Here is a 15,158-nt window from a genome sequence, read left to right on the forward strand (position 1 = left end):
TTCCGATCCCTCTTACATATATGCGATGTACAGCCCCTTTTAGCTTCAAAGTAGAGCTCCAAGGATCGAAAAATGACGTGAGAAGCTCAAACTCCGATGTGAAGCCTGCGGGACGGGACGAGCCAAGACGCTCAACTCGGTTGGGTAGCACTAGCACGTTTCTCAGACATACATACAGCCCTGGATTTTCAAAAGAAAGCTTACTCGTCCAGAGCAAGTTTCCGAGACTCCTTGCCTTGGGACTTGGGTACCAAAGATGAGAGCCACCTGCTACTGGATACCGATCGCTTGTTCCTTCACCGGTAGTTTCTGCGCCATTATAATCATGCCCGCGGAGATAACAATTACCCCACCTCCTCAGTAGATCAATCTTGACCGAACGAGGACTCAAATAGCGACAGGGGCATTTTAAGACACTGGTGTTCTGCCGTATACTTGGACAAGACCTTCACATTTCGTACCCTACGTGGACCGGTCAATCCTCCACAGTCCAGAGTTGCACGAAGAGCACGGCAGGACAACGGATCACCCGTCCGTGTTCCGCGCATCGCAGGACATGCTCATGTGGTCACTGCCAAGAGGTTTTCTGCCCCTCTCGGTGACTTCAGGCTATCCGGGATTTCAGGTCTAGACTTTCGGTGACAAGACGGCCTTTGGCTTCACCGGGCGTACGCGGAAATATGCATGGCCATAAGCGCAGCAGGCTGTACCGGGACAAGGAACTACGACCCGCGGCACAATTTGGCTGGTTAATGGCGCAAGAGATGCTGGTATTTACGGCCGTTGACAGCGCCGCATCGAACAGACTCACCTCGAGCCATGGAGCTGGCGCCGCTAGGGCCCAAGGCCTTGGCCCAGGATTCGGGGTGCTGCCAGCCTGCCAAGACCTCATGCAGAGGTGAGTAAAAACAGCTCAAGAGAAGAAAAGAAAACCTTACGCGAACCCGAGCAAACCGAGCCATTTTCCATTCGAGGAGGACAAGTGAGCGGGGTTCTATCCGGAGCTAAGTTCCGGTGTCGGAGCCGGACACATGCGCCGGAACAAGGGGGTCCGGCATGCGATTCATGTCCGAGCGGCCCCGGTAACCCCGGGGTGCAACCGCCGGCAGGCAATACTTAGATTGTTCTTGGTGTTTCAAGGCTCTTCTCCGCCGCCCGCTGTAAGATTCTACTAAAGCGCTTGTTTCTGAGATCCCACCGGCCTGAAGCGTACATGCTGCAAGTATTCGGAGGCGCATTAAGGCGAAGTCTGAAACGAAGATGTGCAGGGCGGGCAGAAGACAGAAGGTTTTCGAGGGCTGGGTGTTCATGCACTTTGAACAGGCTAAAAGGTCTTTCTTGACTCATAGATCAGCGATACTTTGGTTGTTTGGCGCGAATAAAGATTGGCGTGTAATGCCATGGGTGTGCGAACTCATCCAGAAAGCGATCTGCGCCACCGAAGTTGCGGTGTAGTCATGAGAAATCTGATTGTACAGGTTCTGTCAGTGAACTATCATAGCGACTCCTGTAGGGTCTGATGGCCGTGATTGTCTGGAGTTCAGCATGTTAGCTAGTCGTCAAATGAGACCTATTGTCTGTGTCTTTTACTGTCGGCACGCGGTGGTTGGTGGGCCTGGTCGGAAGTGACAGGGTCGCAGCAGGACGCTGCATAGTGACGAGCGAGGTGCGCTTCCGCACCCATGATAAGGGCAGTAAAACGGTAAAAGCAAACATGCCATGGGCGGCTGACCAGGGCCGCGCCGTGCCACAACGCCCCGTGCCGGCCGTTATGTCGAGTGACGCTGGCGAGGCATTTCGAGACAGCAGCGGAAAGCACTCGGCCCACTCCCGCACCCGACTGAATGGCACTGGCGTCGCAAACATCCCCGGGTCTTTGGCGGTAAGCAGCACGTTTGTACCCAAAACAGTCCCTGAACTTGGTTCTGAGAAACCAGCCTAGCGTCGTTTCCTCTTTTCTCTGTAGATGACATCTGAGATCACTTTGATGTGGGTTTCCTCCGATGCCAGTGCGTGATCTGGTAAAAGAAAATGATAGAAAAGCTCTTGGGCAGAATATCGACAGTCTCTTGAATTACTTGACAGGTGTGGGCAGAAGTGGAAGCCCTTGAGCTTCCCGAAGTAAGATAGCGACCAGGCACGTAACGTGGGCATAGAACAATAGGTGGGCACCATGTCGCCTTGTCCTAACCTGCAGTTTACTGCGGCTAGTGAAGAGGACATACTTGGGGATGAACATTCTGTCATAACCTTCCTTGCTTGGGAATGGCCGCATCCCTCTCGGACTTGAGAGTATTGCCGATAGTACCAACAAGGGACCAAGCTCGAAGCGGATGGGGCCATTGACTCATGGTAGATGCAGTTTGGGATCTGAGAATTATCGCGGCCTCCCAGCAGCAACGAGCCGGCAGACCCCGCCGAACAATCATTGGCGATAGCCTCGTGCGAAGGAGGGAATGATATGGATCCTATCGGCAGACCCAAAGTACTGTGCAGATAATGATCTATCATCTCATCTAATTGTTTCTTAATGGAACTTCTGCCAAGATGGACAATCCAAGCTGAACTAAGACGTTTGTAGCTGCCAACAAGTGCCGTTAGAGCGAACAGATTGATGGTCGAGTACGGAGTTTCGTTCGCTCATCCTGCGACTTTTGTCGGAGCTTGGTACGTGCCAAGATTCATCGGGCCGTGTAAAAAGAAGCAAGCTGGGGACACCCCCTTTGCCCACAACCGCGTCGGCCGCACGGGTCTTTCTCCCCAGCCTCTGCAGAAAAATCAGCAGAGGTCGGTTTCTGCCATAAATGATATCTGATAATTGATATGTGACCCGCCTTCAGATCCCGGAACATCTATGTATTCAAGTCATGGTACCGCTCAAAGTATCACCAACTACCGCATTGCATACTACTATCATGATGAAATGGTACTGGAAGACCAGTATGGCGTAGGTCTATCCCGAATTCGTACCTGTTCGCAACCGCTTTGGCGGTATTCCGCAAAAGGTGCTCACATGCGCAACGTACATTGTGCATGCAGGGAGCCAGCCTTCTCACCTCGCTCCTCATTACGTACGGACACTAAGAGTCTCAGACGCAAGACGGCAGGCATGCTGACTGACTATCCCATTGGAGACGTGTTCACTAATCAAGCTGCATGTCGTACCGCCAATCAAGTTCTTGGGAGACTTTCGCCCTATGAGACCTCCAAGTTGGCCCGGATGGCATCCCACCAATAGGAAGCAAGGAACGCACCGGAGCGTCTCCTATCGCCGACGGACTGCTGCGAGGTGTGCGCAGAAATTCGATGCAGCATTCAAGGGGAGTCCATACACTCAGCCTGAGCAGCAGGTTGCTGGTGCTGCAGGCAGAAGCCGTTGTGACAACAATCACCATTGTCCTCCTTGTACTAACAAGAAATTCAATTACCAGGAGGGCACACTCTAGTATCATTCATGGAGCGGGAGACTACGAAAAGTACACGTTGAATCGAAAAGATGCGAACTTGTACTACACATGAATTGCAGACCTGTTAAGCCTTTAGAATTTGGAACAGCGATTGCATCTCGCATTTTCCACGCATGCACCGCCCGTTGTGCTTCTAATTCACTCCGAAACACTTTTACCTTAGTCTTGTCAATTCAGTGCGCTTATCAGAGTTGAATATACAGATGAGGTAGATGCACTGGCGATACCGGCGTAAGTTGTTGCATTTTCAGGAATTCGGGAATATTTTGAAGCCTCGAGCTTTTCTAGGCGTGGAAGCGACAGTGTTATCGCGCTGAATAGCCAATACAAAAAAGAGTTAGGTTAGTCTCCATTTTGAACCTTTTGCGATACCATCATTACTGTCACAGCGTCACTGGAAAACATGAATGTCTCTTCTAAGCAAGATTCGAGCAAACGAGAAGACCAAAGCACAACATTGCCTCTCTAGAAGACCCTTTAGTCGTCACTTTGGTTGATGGGTTGTCCATGCTTGCCTTTGACGCTACGGGGCAAGCTGAACTGTGGGCAACGGTATGGCTTTTCCCTTCTTTCCGTTGTTTCTAATATTGTTCGGTAATGGGCATCCGCCGCCCAATCGTGCCAGAGACGTTTTCGGTCGTATACAAAATAACAACCGCATAATCACCTATTATTAGTTTCGTTCCAAACATTCTCCGAAACCGCGCTGACAATGTCTCGCGCGGGCCGTGACAAACACTTGTGTCTTTGTATTACCGCCCCTATGGGAGCTAGTGAGCCGTTGGGGAGCAGTCTGACCTGTCCCCGGCTTTGCTAATTCCGCAAGGAGTTGGTATTCCATCAAAAACTGGTCTTGATGTCGCATGACGGCGCGATAGAGATTACTGGCACGCGTTCCGACTGTTATTCAAGGCGTGATCGGGTGTATCGACATGGTATTTTTGACAAGACATTCAGGGGAAGATTTGCCACGTCGACTGGATTGTACCTGCGGCAAGGGAAATCCAGACCGGTGTTGGGGATGAAGCGCCTCCTTGCACATTGTCGACATGTGCAAAGCAACCAATGGTAACTTGCGTTGGCCACGTAGTTGCTGTTGGATGGTTGGTATATTCGGAAACGCGTCAGAATGCAGAATCTTGCGCCGAGTAACGTATTGTTCGATTCGAAGGCAGGAAGAAGTCGGTTGTAATGATCGGGAAGTCGACGGTCTATCGCTGAGGATTCATCGGGTGGATGTATAACGCGTACGCGATGGCTTGGAGTTCGTCGAGATTCGTCGATCGAAGCAACGAAATGCCTCGAAAGGTAAAGATGAGGAACCTGCAAGTTCGAGGTGGATGTGTGCTTCGCTTTTGCTGGATGCTGCACTACTGGACCCCATCAAAGAGGGGTTGGTATCGAGGCGCGGCGTCTTGCCTGATGAAGCAACCACATTGATGCAGAAACAAGAAGTGCTCAACTATGACGGCGGCAATCTGTGACCATAGAAGTGAAGGGAGGTTGGAGGAGGTAATTTCGGCTGTGGGAGCAGAAAGTCTGCTACACGTACGTAGGGCACCATCAAGTTTGGTCGTAAGGCATCGCGAAGGCGACCTAGTCACCGGAGCAGGGCGAAATACCGTCGGTAAAACGTGTAAAACGTGTAAAACGTGAATAGTTGTCGATGATGGCCTTGGTCGGCCTTGAACTCAGTGAAAGAGACAGCAGGCATGATTCAATATTCAATGGGGACAGGTTGCGATTAGACACTTTGTGTGGGTTGTAGCCCCCTTTTCCTTGCGGGACATCAGCACACAGCATCTCCATGTCACTGTTGCTCAGCCCCAAATAAACCTCCAAAACTTTGAATGGTTACCAATACGCGCAATGCGAAATGAGGGCGAAATGAGGAATGAAGGAGGATGTCTTTTTGCCCGTCAAGCTCTCCTCAGTCTTGGCGAACGCTTCTCAAGGCGCCCGAAATGACCAAAGCTGAATCGATAGCTATCTTCCACAGCAGAGCCAAAGCTTGAAGAATCTTTGTTTGCTGATTTGCCGCTTTTAGGGGGGCTTGGCACTGTGGTGCAGCGCAGTCCGCATCGCGAGCACCTCGCGAGCGCAGCGCAACGCATCGTCACTGTTACGACAGAAGACTTTCTTAGACGCAAACCTTGCGCTTGCGCATCAAATGTAACTCATGAGCCCACCCTCGAAGGCATTATCACGTGTAATGTTATCTAAAAAGAATTGTCAGCGTCGCAGGATGATATCTCTGCACTGGGAGATGCTTTGCCAGCCGGCCAAGAGTTGTCTTACTTCTTCGTCACCCCTCTCAGCATGTTTCACAATGTCTATCAATCTAAGACTCTAAGAAATAGCTGTACTAATTCAAAACAATGGGAGGCTTGCAGGCGGCTGAGAACGCGTTCCGCCGAACAGCGCGTGGGCGCCTCTTTGGAATCAAGCTCTGTCAGCCGTCTTATTGTTGCGCTTTGGTTTCGTCCGACGCCTTCGGGCCAAACGAACTCCCCGGCCCGTTCATTGTGGAATGACCTGGCAACACGTCGCGTTCGGCCCCGACAGGCACGGCTGGGCGGGGTTGGCCAAAACATGGAGAAACATGCAATCGCTATTATTCTTCCCACAGGACCGGCTCAAGGTCTCCCTTCACACATGCGTGGCTGATTTCGTACACAGCTGTTTCTCTGGCGGTGTATGGAAATAATGCGGATGTCTTTCTCTCAAGACTGCAAGCCCCATTGCATGCGCGTCACATGATATGAGCAACTCCGCCAGCTGGAAAGCTGTCCGCCGTTAAAAAAGCAAAGATGGTCTCCACAATGGGCACATCGAACGCCTGAGACACCTCGAGGCTTTCTCCAACTTGAGCATATCCAACCGTTCGGGAGCAGTCCCTTAACGAAGAAGTGTTAGCTCGATATGCCCGTTTCGGCAAGAGAGAACATGCAAAGCTTCACAATTCATTCCGTTTGATTACGATGGCTACTCAGCTTCAAGCTATCCGCAGCTCTTCTCCGCGCTTCATGGGTGCTGAGCATAGAGCAGACAGCGTCTTACAATTGGCCGCCAGGCCTGTCGCTCCGCTGTAACATAGGACGCGCTGATTCGAAGAGCATTTTCCTTATGCGGAAAGGCGCCCATCCACCGGACCCGGGCCGTGAAGTCCTCTCCACGGTCCCTCAAAAAGAGACAGTCCCTTGGATTTGATGTTTCCACAAAGACACCCCCCGACCCGAAACCCCAGCAGCTGTAAACATGTACACTCTGGGTGTGTTCTGCCTTCTTTACCCATGTCCTTGTAATGACCTGCAAATGCCACGCGCTAGCTTTGCACATGCGCCCCAGGTGCCTTTGACATTGAACGGACACCCCACCCCGCCGTCCATCGGCTCCACCTCGTCTGGTACATGGGCAGGAGTGTACGCAACGACCACGCAAAGATCTATACCATGATGAGACGCTCGAATATCTTGCCGCGTCCAAAAAGCAAGCAACATGGTAAGGTAACATGGCGGGCCGCAGAAAGAATTACTGTTAGGGCTGTGGCCTATGCAGCCATGTCACCAGCCCATGCTAAGCATGTTTCTGCGATAACATCCTCCTCATATCATAGAGCTCCAGTATATCTCTTTCACACTGTTCATCTTACAGCTCGCAACTATTGTTCCACTGCTGTCTTCTTTCAATCTTGTCCGACAGAAACTTTGGTCTGACCACTCGCAGCGGCATACTTTATCCCAGTCACACACAACGGTTCACCTGGCGTGTCGGATCTGGCAAGATCTATCAGATAACCATATTGGCCTGAAGCTGTGTATCCTTGTCACATAGACCCTGCACACCATCGTCAGCTGCGACCCGATCTTCTGGTCGGCATAGGTGCTTCTAGGCCCGATACCGTTCCACCCCCGGACATGTCCGTCATCTGATCGCGGAATAAACAGCCCTCGGTACGATTAGGTACTCCTCATTGAAAGATCTAGCGAATAGGAAACGAGACCAATGGAAGTCGAAGGCGGACAGTGGAGTGAGCATGAGCGGCCGTTATGGCTCAGGGGGGAAGAGCCGGCCGGGCTGGTAAGTTGACGCCGTTATGTTCCACAGGAATAACTATGTCAGAGACATGAGAGAGATTCCTAACAAACGATCATAGCACTCAGAACGCTCGTATCTCTCGAGCACAAGCTTGCCGGAACATGTCGACAACCCGGCGTCGCAAGGAGCAGAGCACTTTTCTTCGGCGTTCCCCTTGACAGCGAATGTAATGACTCGGTCTCCTCACAGCAGAATCACGACGCCAGTAATGCATTGCTTCGGCGGTGTCAACATGCTCGGGTCTGGCGTCAATATGGGCCCGCAACCTACGACTGTACAGTATTCTTGGGCGCAGGATGTTGATGGCATATTCGCTCCTGCGCATCACATCAATGCCAACAATGCTTTTCAGTCCCCTATGTATATCCCTCTACAGCACTACGAGTCTGCGCCCTTGGAGAAGCAACCTCTACAGCCGCATACGAATACGCCTATGAGATTCGAGGGCTGTGATGCACGCATGCAGTTTCAAGGTTTTAGGCAGAGCCATTCAACCGTCCAGTACTCTGCAGACATACACCCTAATGGGGCTCAGTCGTACCATTCGCCGCCAGAGAGCGAGACAAGCTCGCAATCGTCACAGGGATCTCCTCCTGGAACCTTTTGCTATCCTTCGCTTGGATATTCAACTCCCGGCGAAACTTCGAGATCGCCGTTACTTGAACAAGAATTCCCAAGAGACACACAATCAATGACCCCTGTTGACCCGGAGCTGGGTCGGCCTTCGTCTTACTTTGCGTCAAAGATGGCACATCAACCCGGGCTAAAGGTTCACTTTCCAGCAAGCGTTGACTCTCAGTTGATGCCTCCCCCTTCAGCTGTTCCTGCGAAGAGACATTTGGTGGATCTGGAGGCGGAGGAAGGGCTCGGCAAGGTTCCCTGTCGGGGCGGCCCCTTGACGCAGAAAAAGCGACAAGATGCAGCATCGACGAGGAAGTTGGGGGCATGCATCCGTTGCAGAATGCAGCATTTGACGGTATGTTTTGGTCCAAGGTTGCAAGTTGTCCAGCAGAAGCTAACCAATCCATTCATCCATAGTGTGAACCTAATCCTGAGCATCCCGAGGGACCCTGTCTCACCTGCACAAAACTCAACAGAAAGTCGCCCAAAGTCGTCCACAAGAACCTTTGCTGTCGGGCCAAGATGGGCGAGATCCAACTTTCCTTGCCATGCAATCTAGGTATAACAGAACGAAAGTTTCAGAGCCTCGCAGAGCACGACCTCACTGATAACGAGTGGATGTCCAACAAGGTTGAAACGGTCCAGCTTATGACTAGAGGATTGTGCCGGCATCCCCTCAATATTCGAGTGCGACTTTTCTCCCAGGAGAGATACGACAGACTCAACTATTCAATCAGGACTAGATCGGGAGACAAAGAGCACATGCATCTACCGCCGTATGCCTTGGCCAATGTGAGGGATACGAGGCGCTCCTTTCAAGCATACTTGGACGAAAACTTCATTGCCAGCTTGAAGGAGCAGATCGACAAGGAAGGCACTCATCCCATTATCAGGGAACACTATTTGGAGGCCTTGATGCATTACGACAAACTTTGTGACGACTTCGATGAGGATAACAAGGAAAGACAAGTTCTCAAAGACTTTTTCAAGCTCAGAATGGCACTCCGTAAGTGTTTCGAACAACAAAGTCTCTACATCGAGATAGAAACGCCTCCAAGCTGACTTCCAAATGGTAGATCACTGCATGAGTCCCTCTTGGGTGTACGATGAGTCTACAGGGAGCCACAAATGCCTCGGGGTCTACAGAGTCAAGGACGAGAAGCATCCTCTTCTTCACAGGATCCCAACACCTCGCATGATTGTGGCCCAGCTGTACGCGATTGTCTGTACGAAATTCGTGGACACACTTACCGAGAAAGTGCTCCATAATCTCGAGCAGCTTTACAGCAGAGCGAAATTCCAGCCGTTCTTCACAGTCTATGTGGTTACCTTTCTGCTTCTCCATGAAGTCTCATTGACTGTGGGCCACTGGAAGGATGGAAGGGAGGTTTTTACCGGCATCATAGTAAGTTGTTCCATATGTTCGTGGACATTCCTTCATCCTGACATACATTCACAGAAAGAGCCGATGTTGCCTCAAACAACAGACCCTTTTGCCACCAAAATGTGTCACAACGCCGAGATTCTGTTGTTGCATTGGCACTACTACCGAAGGAAACCCAATGCTTCGGTGGCAGGCGACAACTTCTATGGCGACGACATGAACAAAGGCTTTCTGTCAGACGTCTCTGGAAGTCAGAAGTTTCTTGTCAAAAAGACTTGGGTTGACCTAAAGCAGAAGTTTACAAACGAGCTTTTTGATGAAAATGGTAATCTCAAATGGTCCAATTTGGTCGTAAGTCTTCGCTGACACGTCTATCAGATTTCCAAGGCTCGGGGGGACTTGAACTTGACTTTCATCCCCTTTATTGGGCTTCGCAAATGTTTGTTGAAAACTGGGTACCCTTCCAACACGTCTCGGCCCGTCGCAAAGGTACGTCCACGATCGCGCCGTGGACACCAAGGACGCCACCAGAAATACCATCGCTGGAAGAGGATCGCCGCATCTGATCCAAGCTGACCGAAAGAAGCTCGTAGAGCCGTGTTTGAAATGTCATGCTATCCACGAATTGACGAACTCATGTGGGGGATGAGGGGAAACATCGGGTGGTCGATGTACCCATGGCGTTGATTCAGTATACACAACCGTGGTTTTCTCCATACTAATATGGGGTACTTTGAAGGCAGCTTTTATGCTGAGACTGTGGCTGGGTTGACATCCTGTTTCGATCACCTCTTATTCGGTTATTACCATTCAATCCTGTAGGCAACAATACATCGTTTTACTATTTCGCATTGCATAAACATTTCATTTTCCACCTTCGAAAAACCGTATTGTAAGTTTCTGAATGCAAACTCCAGAGACTTCACCAGATTTCGTTTCAATATAAGTCGATAGTTCTAAACGTATTATACAAAAGACCCCTTGATTAAGCCTACAGTAGCTGTCGTCGCAAAGCCAGCAAACCTTGTCGTAGTATACATGAGACTACCGCGCCTTCAGTGAGTGGCTTTTTTTGCTACTTTTACCAGATGAGGACTTGTGCCTCTTTGCGTTATACTCCAAGTCGACTCTGTAGTTTGAGCCTCGGCCTGACGATGATGACGATGTAGATGAGCCATACGAAGTGCTGCTGCCGGCAGACGACTTGTAAGAGACGCTGCTCTGTGACGAGGAGCCGGAAGTCGACGTTGAAAATGCTTCTGCGTCCTCTTCCACGGGAAGAAGCCCGTTGATCTTGGACAAAGCCGAGCCTCGACGGTGAGAGCGGGTAGCGGAGCTGTACCCAAACTTGCGACTAGCAGTTCCCTTGCGAAGCTCGCTGAACGTCATGTCAGGGGTTGTTGCACGAGTTGGAACTGGGGATGAGCGGTTAGCTACTCGGCCGACCGGCGGAAAGATGCGGAAGATGGCTTACGGTAGCGTGCACATTCAGCGCAACATCCATGATCACATGTCTTGGTCTCCTCCGTTGACATGCCGTTAGAGTCCTGCACTGGCTTCGGCATGGTACACCAGCCCTGCGTGTTGGGTCCCTGACCACACTGGCAACAAGTCCAAGTTCCACCCATGGCCTTATACTGACAGTTAAGGAGGGGGCAATCGGCATTGCTGGGCTGGGCGGTTGCATAACTCAGGTGGGTGCAGGGAGTCTCCACTCCAGTCTCGAGATCGATGAGAGCCGAAGGGCAATAGTGCCAGTTAATAGATGTGTGGGAGCAAGGATGCCAGCGAGGATGACCGTGGCACATTTTGGACTGCTTGGTTGATGAAAAAGAGGGAATATGCCTAAGGGACGAAAACTTTGGGGTGAAGGTATTCAGCGACTGATAATGCTGTAAAAGACAAGAACACATCATATCACTGCATGCCACCTGCTGCATCTTATATACTCTGCGTGATCTATTTTCAAGCAATTAGTGGTAATTTGTTATTTTCTCATGGCCAAGAACACTCAAAATGATCACTATTCCACTTGGTCTGCCGGTGGACGCCTCACTTGGTTGCTTTTCCCACCACATCTGACACACATTTACTTCTCGCCAACCATCTCGAACATGGTCACGTTTTTGCATCGCCTCTGTCATCATGGCTGCTTCACCGACAGTAAGGATTGTGCTACCCTGCAGTGGAGATGGCCAAAGTTTACTCTATCAGGACCCAATGTCTCGGAACTCGATATTGGTGGATATGGTGGTGTGAACAAGGTGTTGTACAGCTACCAGGCAGGAAGAAGCCTTGTATACAGTGTCCAATAGGATTCTTACGCGACGTTGCTCAAAGACATCGAGGACACCGTAGACAAATCTGGGTGAAGTCCCCGACGGCTACCTGCAGCTGGGGTTACACCGATCCACAAGTATTGAATCACGGCGATCTCGTCAAGCCTTCCTCGGTCACACAGCTTACTCTCCTTTCGATGAGTAGGAATTACTCCACGAGTCAGCGATCAGTGGAAATCAATGCCGGTCTCCCGGTGCCTTGGGTAATGGAGATCTTACCCTCGATATGGTGAGCAAAGTGTCTCGTATTCACCTTGTTGGTGGGGTCTTACGGTAATTGTGAGACCATGGGGCTGAAATGGAGCCCGGGACTATGGTTTGCGAACCGGCTGGTATGGCATCTGAGTGGACAAAAGCAGTACTGCGCACGGGGGTTGGGGACGATGTGGCTGGATCGAGATGCAAGAGTGCAGGATCTGGAGGCTTATCAAAGGTTCCTTCCACTTGGGTATCTGAGAAGCACCCGATCTCGCATTTGCAGTAGCTTCAGGCGTTTTGTACGAGTACCGGCAATGACGGATCTCGTTAATCAGTAATCCTGACAGCTTTTTAGGCAGATCCGTAGATCACTCATCACTCGGCCGAATATCAGGGTTACTCGTGAACATGAAGACGGGTTAGATGAATAAGTCTTGGTTACTATGTATGATTGCCACTGGAATCGTCTGATGATCGTCAACTTTGAGTAACCTCTCCATGAAGATGTCTCTCCAATAGGGCTTAGGATTTCTTCATCTCTCGTGAGCTGCCAAAGTTTCTTGTGTGCATTTAAGACCCATTCGACTCCATTGTGAAGGGAACTTGAAATCAAACAATGGTTACAACATTACTTGAGAAGTGAGAAACGACACAACGTCCAACAGTTTCCATGCTCACTGAATCGATTACCTGATATCCTGGACTCTGGCGACTGCTTGACTTTATCCGTCCAGGGCAGCCGTGCAAGTGTTGCAGCAGATGTGCTCGCAACGATACTCATTTCCGTCAATGATCATGACGCAGCTGCAGCGACCCCCGTCGTTCCAACCTTTGCCACACCAGCAGCAGTTCCAGCAGCGATTGCGCATCTCGTAGGGGCAGCTCTCGAGGGGGCACTTGGGCAGCGGCCGCTGGTCATATCCAGGAGGAGGAGGGTAAGGAATGTTTTGCTGGGTGACGTCTCTGCAAGTCTTGCGGTTCGATGAACTCTTCTTTGATGCAGAAGGTGCTTTGGAGCAATAGCTGGTTTGGGACTTGACGTGCTCGCACGGAAGCTTGTAGGAGGTGATGTTGCACATATTGTCTTGTTTCGGAGTTTTCGGGGTTTTTGAGAAGCTTTTAAGATGAAGATTACGACTTTTAGAGAGGCTTTGAGATCTCAGGGGTGCATAAGCAGTATTTGAAGGAAATTCGATGAGTGCTCATGCAACGAGGGAAAGCTGATGTCTATCTGATCTACTGCTCTTTAACTTTACGAAATTCGAGGCATCTCATCTTGATCTTTATAGTCGATGCCTACACTGTGAATGCAGGGTGGTTCGCCGATAATTTTTCCTCTGTCCCGAGTTTTCGAATATTGAATGACGTGGAGGCGGCCACGATCTCAACTATTCCCCTGTCGATCAGTGACCCTCCATCTAGATGCGATCTATCCGAGAGCCCGTCGTGTTCCGTCGCCAAACTGACGAGGACTGACTCGCAAGATGCATCCAAAAGAGCAAATAGTCTGAGGGTTATTGAAGAGAAAACGTGGCAGCCAGGTTTCTGATATTTGTCAGTGGCCACTAATAACTTGTACGAATGACCCTGAAGTCCGGAACCGGGTCCCTTACCAGTGGAAGAATGTCAGTATATCGCAAATGATTCCAGGCAAGGCAAGCATGCGAACCATGTGTATGAAACATGCAACTGCAAGGAAATAATAATGATTGGTCTATCTTGCACAACGAAGTATCAAGGCTCTCAAGCCACCCCGAATTCCCTGTTCAGCCTCGCGCCAATGATGGACTTTTGATGACCACCTACTGCTGTAGCCGGTTCTCGGAGGCGTCCCTTGTAGCTATTGATCCACGTCGAGAAAGCCCCGACCTTCACTGTGACTGGCCCCCTTGCGATCTTTGTACCACATACTTTCAGCTCTCGGAGTGCGGGTCGTATGTCTAGACTCCGCTAACCCTAAAAGGTAGGTCCACATCAGATACCGAGCACTTGGATATGACAGCCGGTGACTAGCATCAGTCGGCATGTGGCGCTGTCTAGACTCCGGGACCCAAACTTCTTCTGTCCTGCAAGCTCTTGTAAACTTGCTATTCTGACAGACTTGAGGCTCATCTTTGTTGGGCTTTTCGTGTATTCCTTCCTCGTTAGTCTGTCATTGCTTATGAACCGAAATGGCTTTGAAAGCCTCCAGATTTGTGCCGTGATTTTAGCCGAAGCCTGCTTTCATGTGGCGGAGTCGGGAGTGCAATTCTGACAAACTCGGTGGTAACAGAAAGTGTCTGGACTTTTCTTCATCTTGTGCCGACACCATCGGAGAGAGTTGCTGCCGCGGCTGCATTGGCAGCATATCCAGTGCCCATTGAGTTCCTGGAGACGGCAGTTACCGGAGCTGCAGTCAGGTGAGATGAGACATCCTCCCGTAGCGCACGGGTTGTCGAAGTCGATCGACTGAACTGGATCGTAGAAGACTCTCTCGCACGGAAGTCGAGTTCTGCCGTCAGAGTCCACGCCGGCATCCCGACAGAACTCGTAATGTACGACATAATCGATCGGCCGAGCGCAGGGCTGGACATGATGATGGTGAAGGTAAGAATAGGTACACATTGTTATGTCTTGCGACTTGCGCACTTGTGGCCTGATATCTACGTATCGATGTGTATGTTTCGAATCAATCGAATGGTTGAGTTGCTTTTGTGTTCGGTACTTTCAGACACCTCGCCCTGGATTAGGCAGTATCGAGCGATCAGCGGTCCGTCCCGAATAATGAATTTCGTGATCGGATGTCGAGGTGACACAAATTGGTGGGCCCAGGAGGAAATTGCTTAGAGCTGTTTGATTGGGCTTCCTGGTGTGATTATGGCGAACTCTCGGCGAACCAGGGTGAGCGGTTTCGATGAGGCCGGCGGCCGACTCAGACAATAAATAGATATTTTTGCCTGACCGAGTCAATGGGGACCAACGGCCTGCATATGCAAGGCAACAATCAGCCAGGTATTTTGGGGTAATGAGAATGGAGTGCTGAAGCTCTCAAATTGATATTGAGGGGTCAGA

The 15,158-nt window shown here is 50.6% G+C and overlaps 3 protein-coding genes and 1 pseudogene across 4 annotated transcripts; 1 reads left to right on the plus strand and 3 right to left on the minus strand.

Moving 5' to 3' along the window:
• Positions 1-7,472: 7,472 nt before the first annotated feature.
• GCG54_00012668 (uncharacterized protein) lies at positions 7,473-10,136 on the plus strand (the record flags this gene model as incomplete). The annotated part of the gene is made up of 6 exons (XM_045412543.1): positions 7,473-7,547; positions 7,624-8,541; positions 8,604-9,192; positions 9,263-9,591; positions 9,646-9,895; positions 9,949-10,136. 6 exons carry the CDS (start codon positions 7,473-7,475, stop codon positions 10,134-10,136), a joined length of 2,349 nt encoding a protein of 782 aa, XP_045267248.1.
• A 478-nt stretch (positions 10,137-10,614) lies between these two features.
• On the minus strand, positions 10,615-11,378 carry GCG54_00012669 (annotated as a pseudogene). The gene has a single exon. A coding segment is annotated over exon 1 (764 nt).
• Positions 11,379-12,829: 1,451 nt separating this feature from the next.
• GCG54_00012670 (uncharacterized protein) lies at positions 12,830-13,186 on the minus strand (the record flags this gene model as incomplete). The annotated part of the gene is made up of 1 exon (XM_045412544.1): positions 12,830-13,186. The coding sequence occupies one exon, from the start codon at positions 13,184-13,186 to the stop codon at positions 12,830-12,832; it is 357 nt and encodes a 118-aa protein (XP_045267249.1).
• A 1,212-nt stretch (positions 13,187-14,398) lies between these two features.
• On the minus strand, positions 14,399-14,680 carry GCG54_00012671 (uncharacterized protein; the record flags this gene model as incomplete). The annotated part of the gene is made up of 1 exon (XM_045412545.1): positions 14,399-14,680. One exon carries the CDS (start codon positions 14,678-14,680, stop codon positions 14,399-14,401), a length of 282 nt encoding a protein of 93 aa, XP_045267250.1.
• Between the last annotated feature and the right edge of the window lie 478 nt (positions 14,681-15,158).

Source organism: Colletotrichum gloeosporioides, assembly GCF_011800055.1.
Source record: "Colletotrichum gloeosporioides strain Lc1 chromosome Unknown consensus_24, whole genome shotgun sequence".
Taxonomy (NCBI): Eukaryota; Fungi; Ascomycota; class Sordariomycetes; order Glomerellales; family Glomerellaceae; genus Colletotrichum; species Colletotrichum gloeosporioides.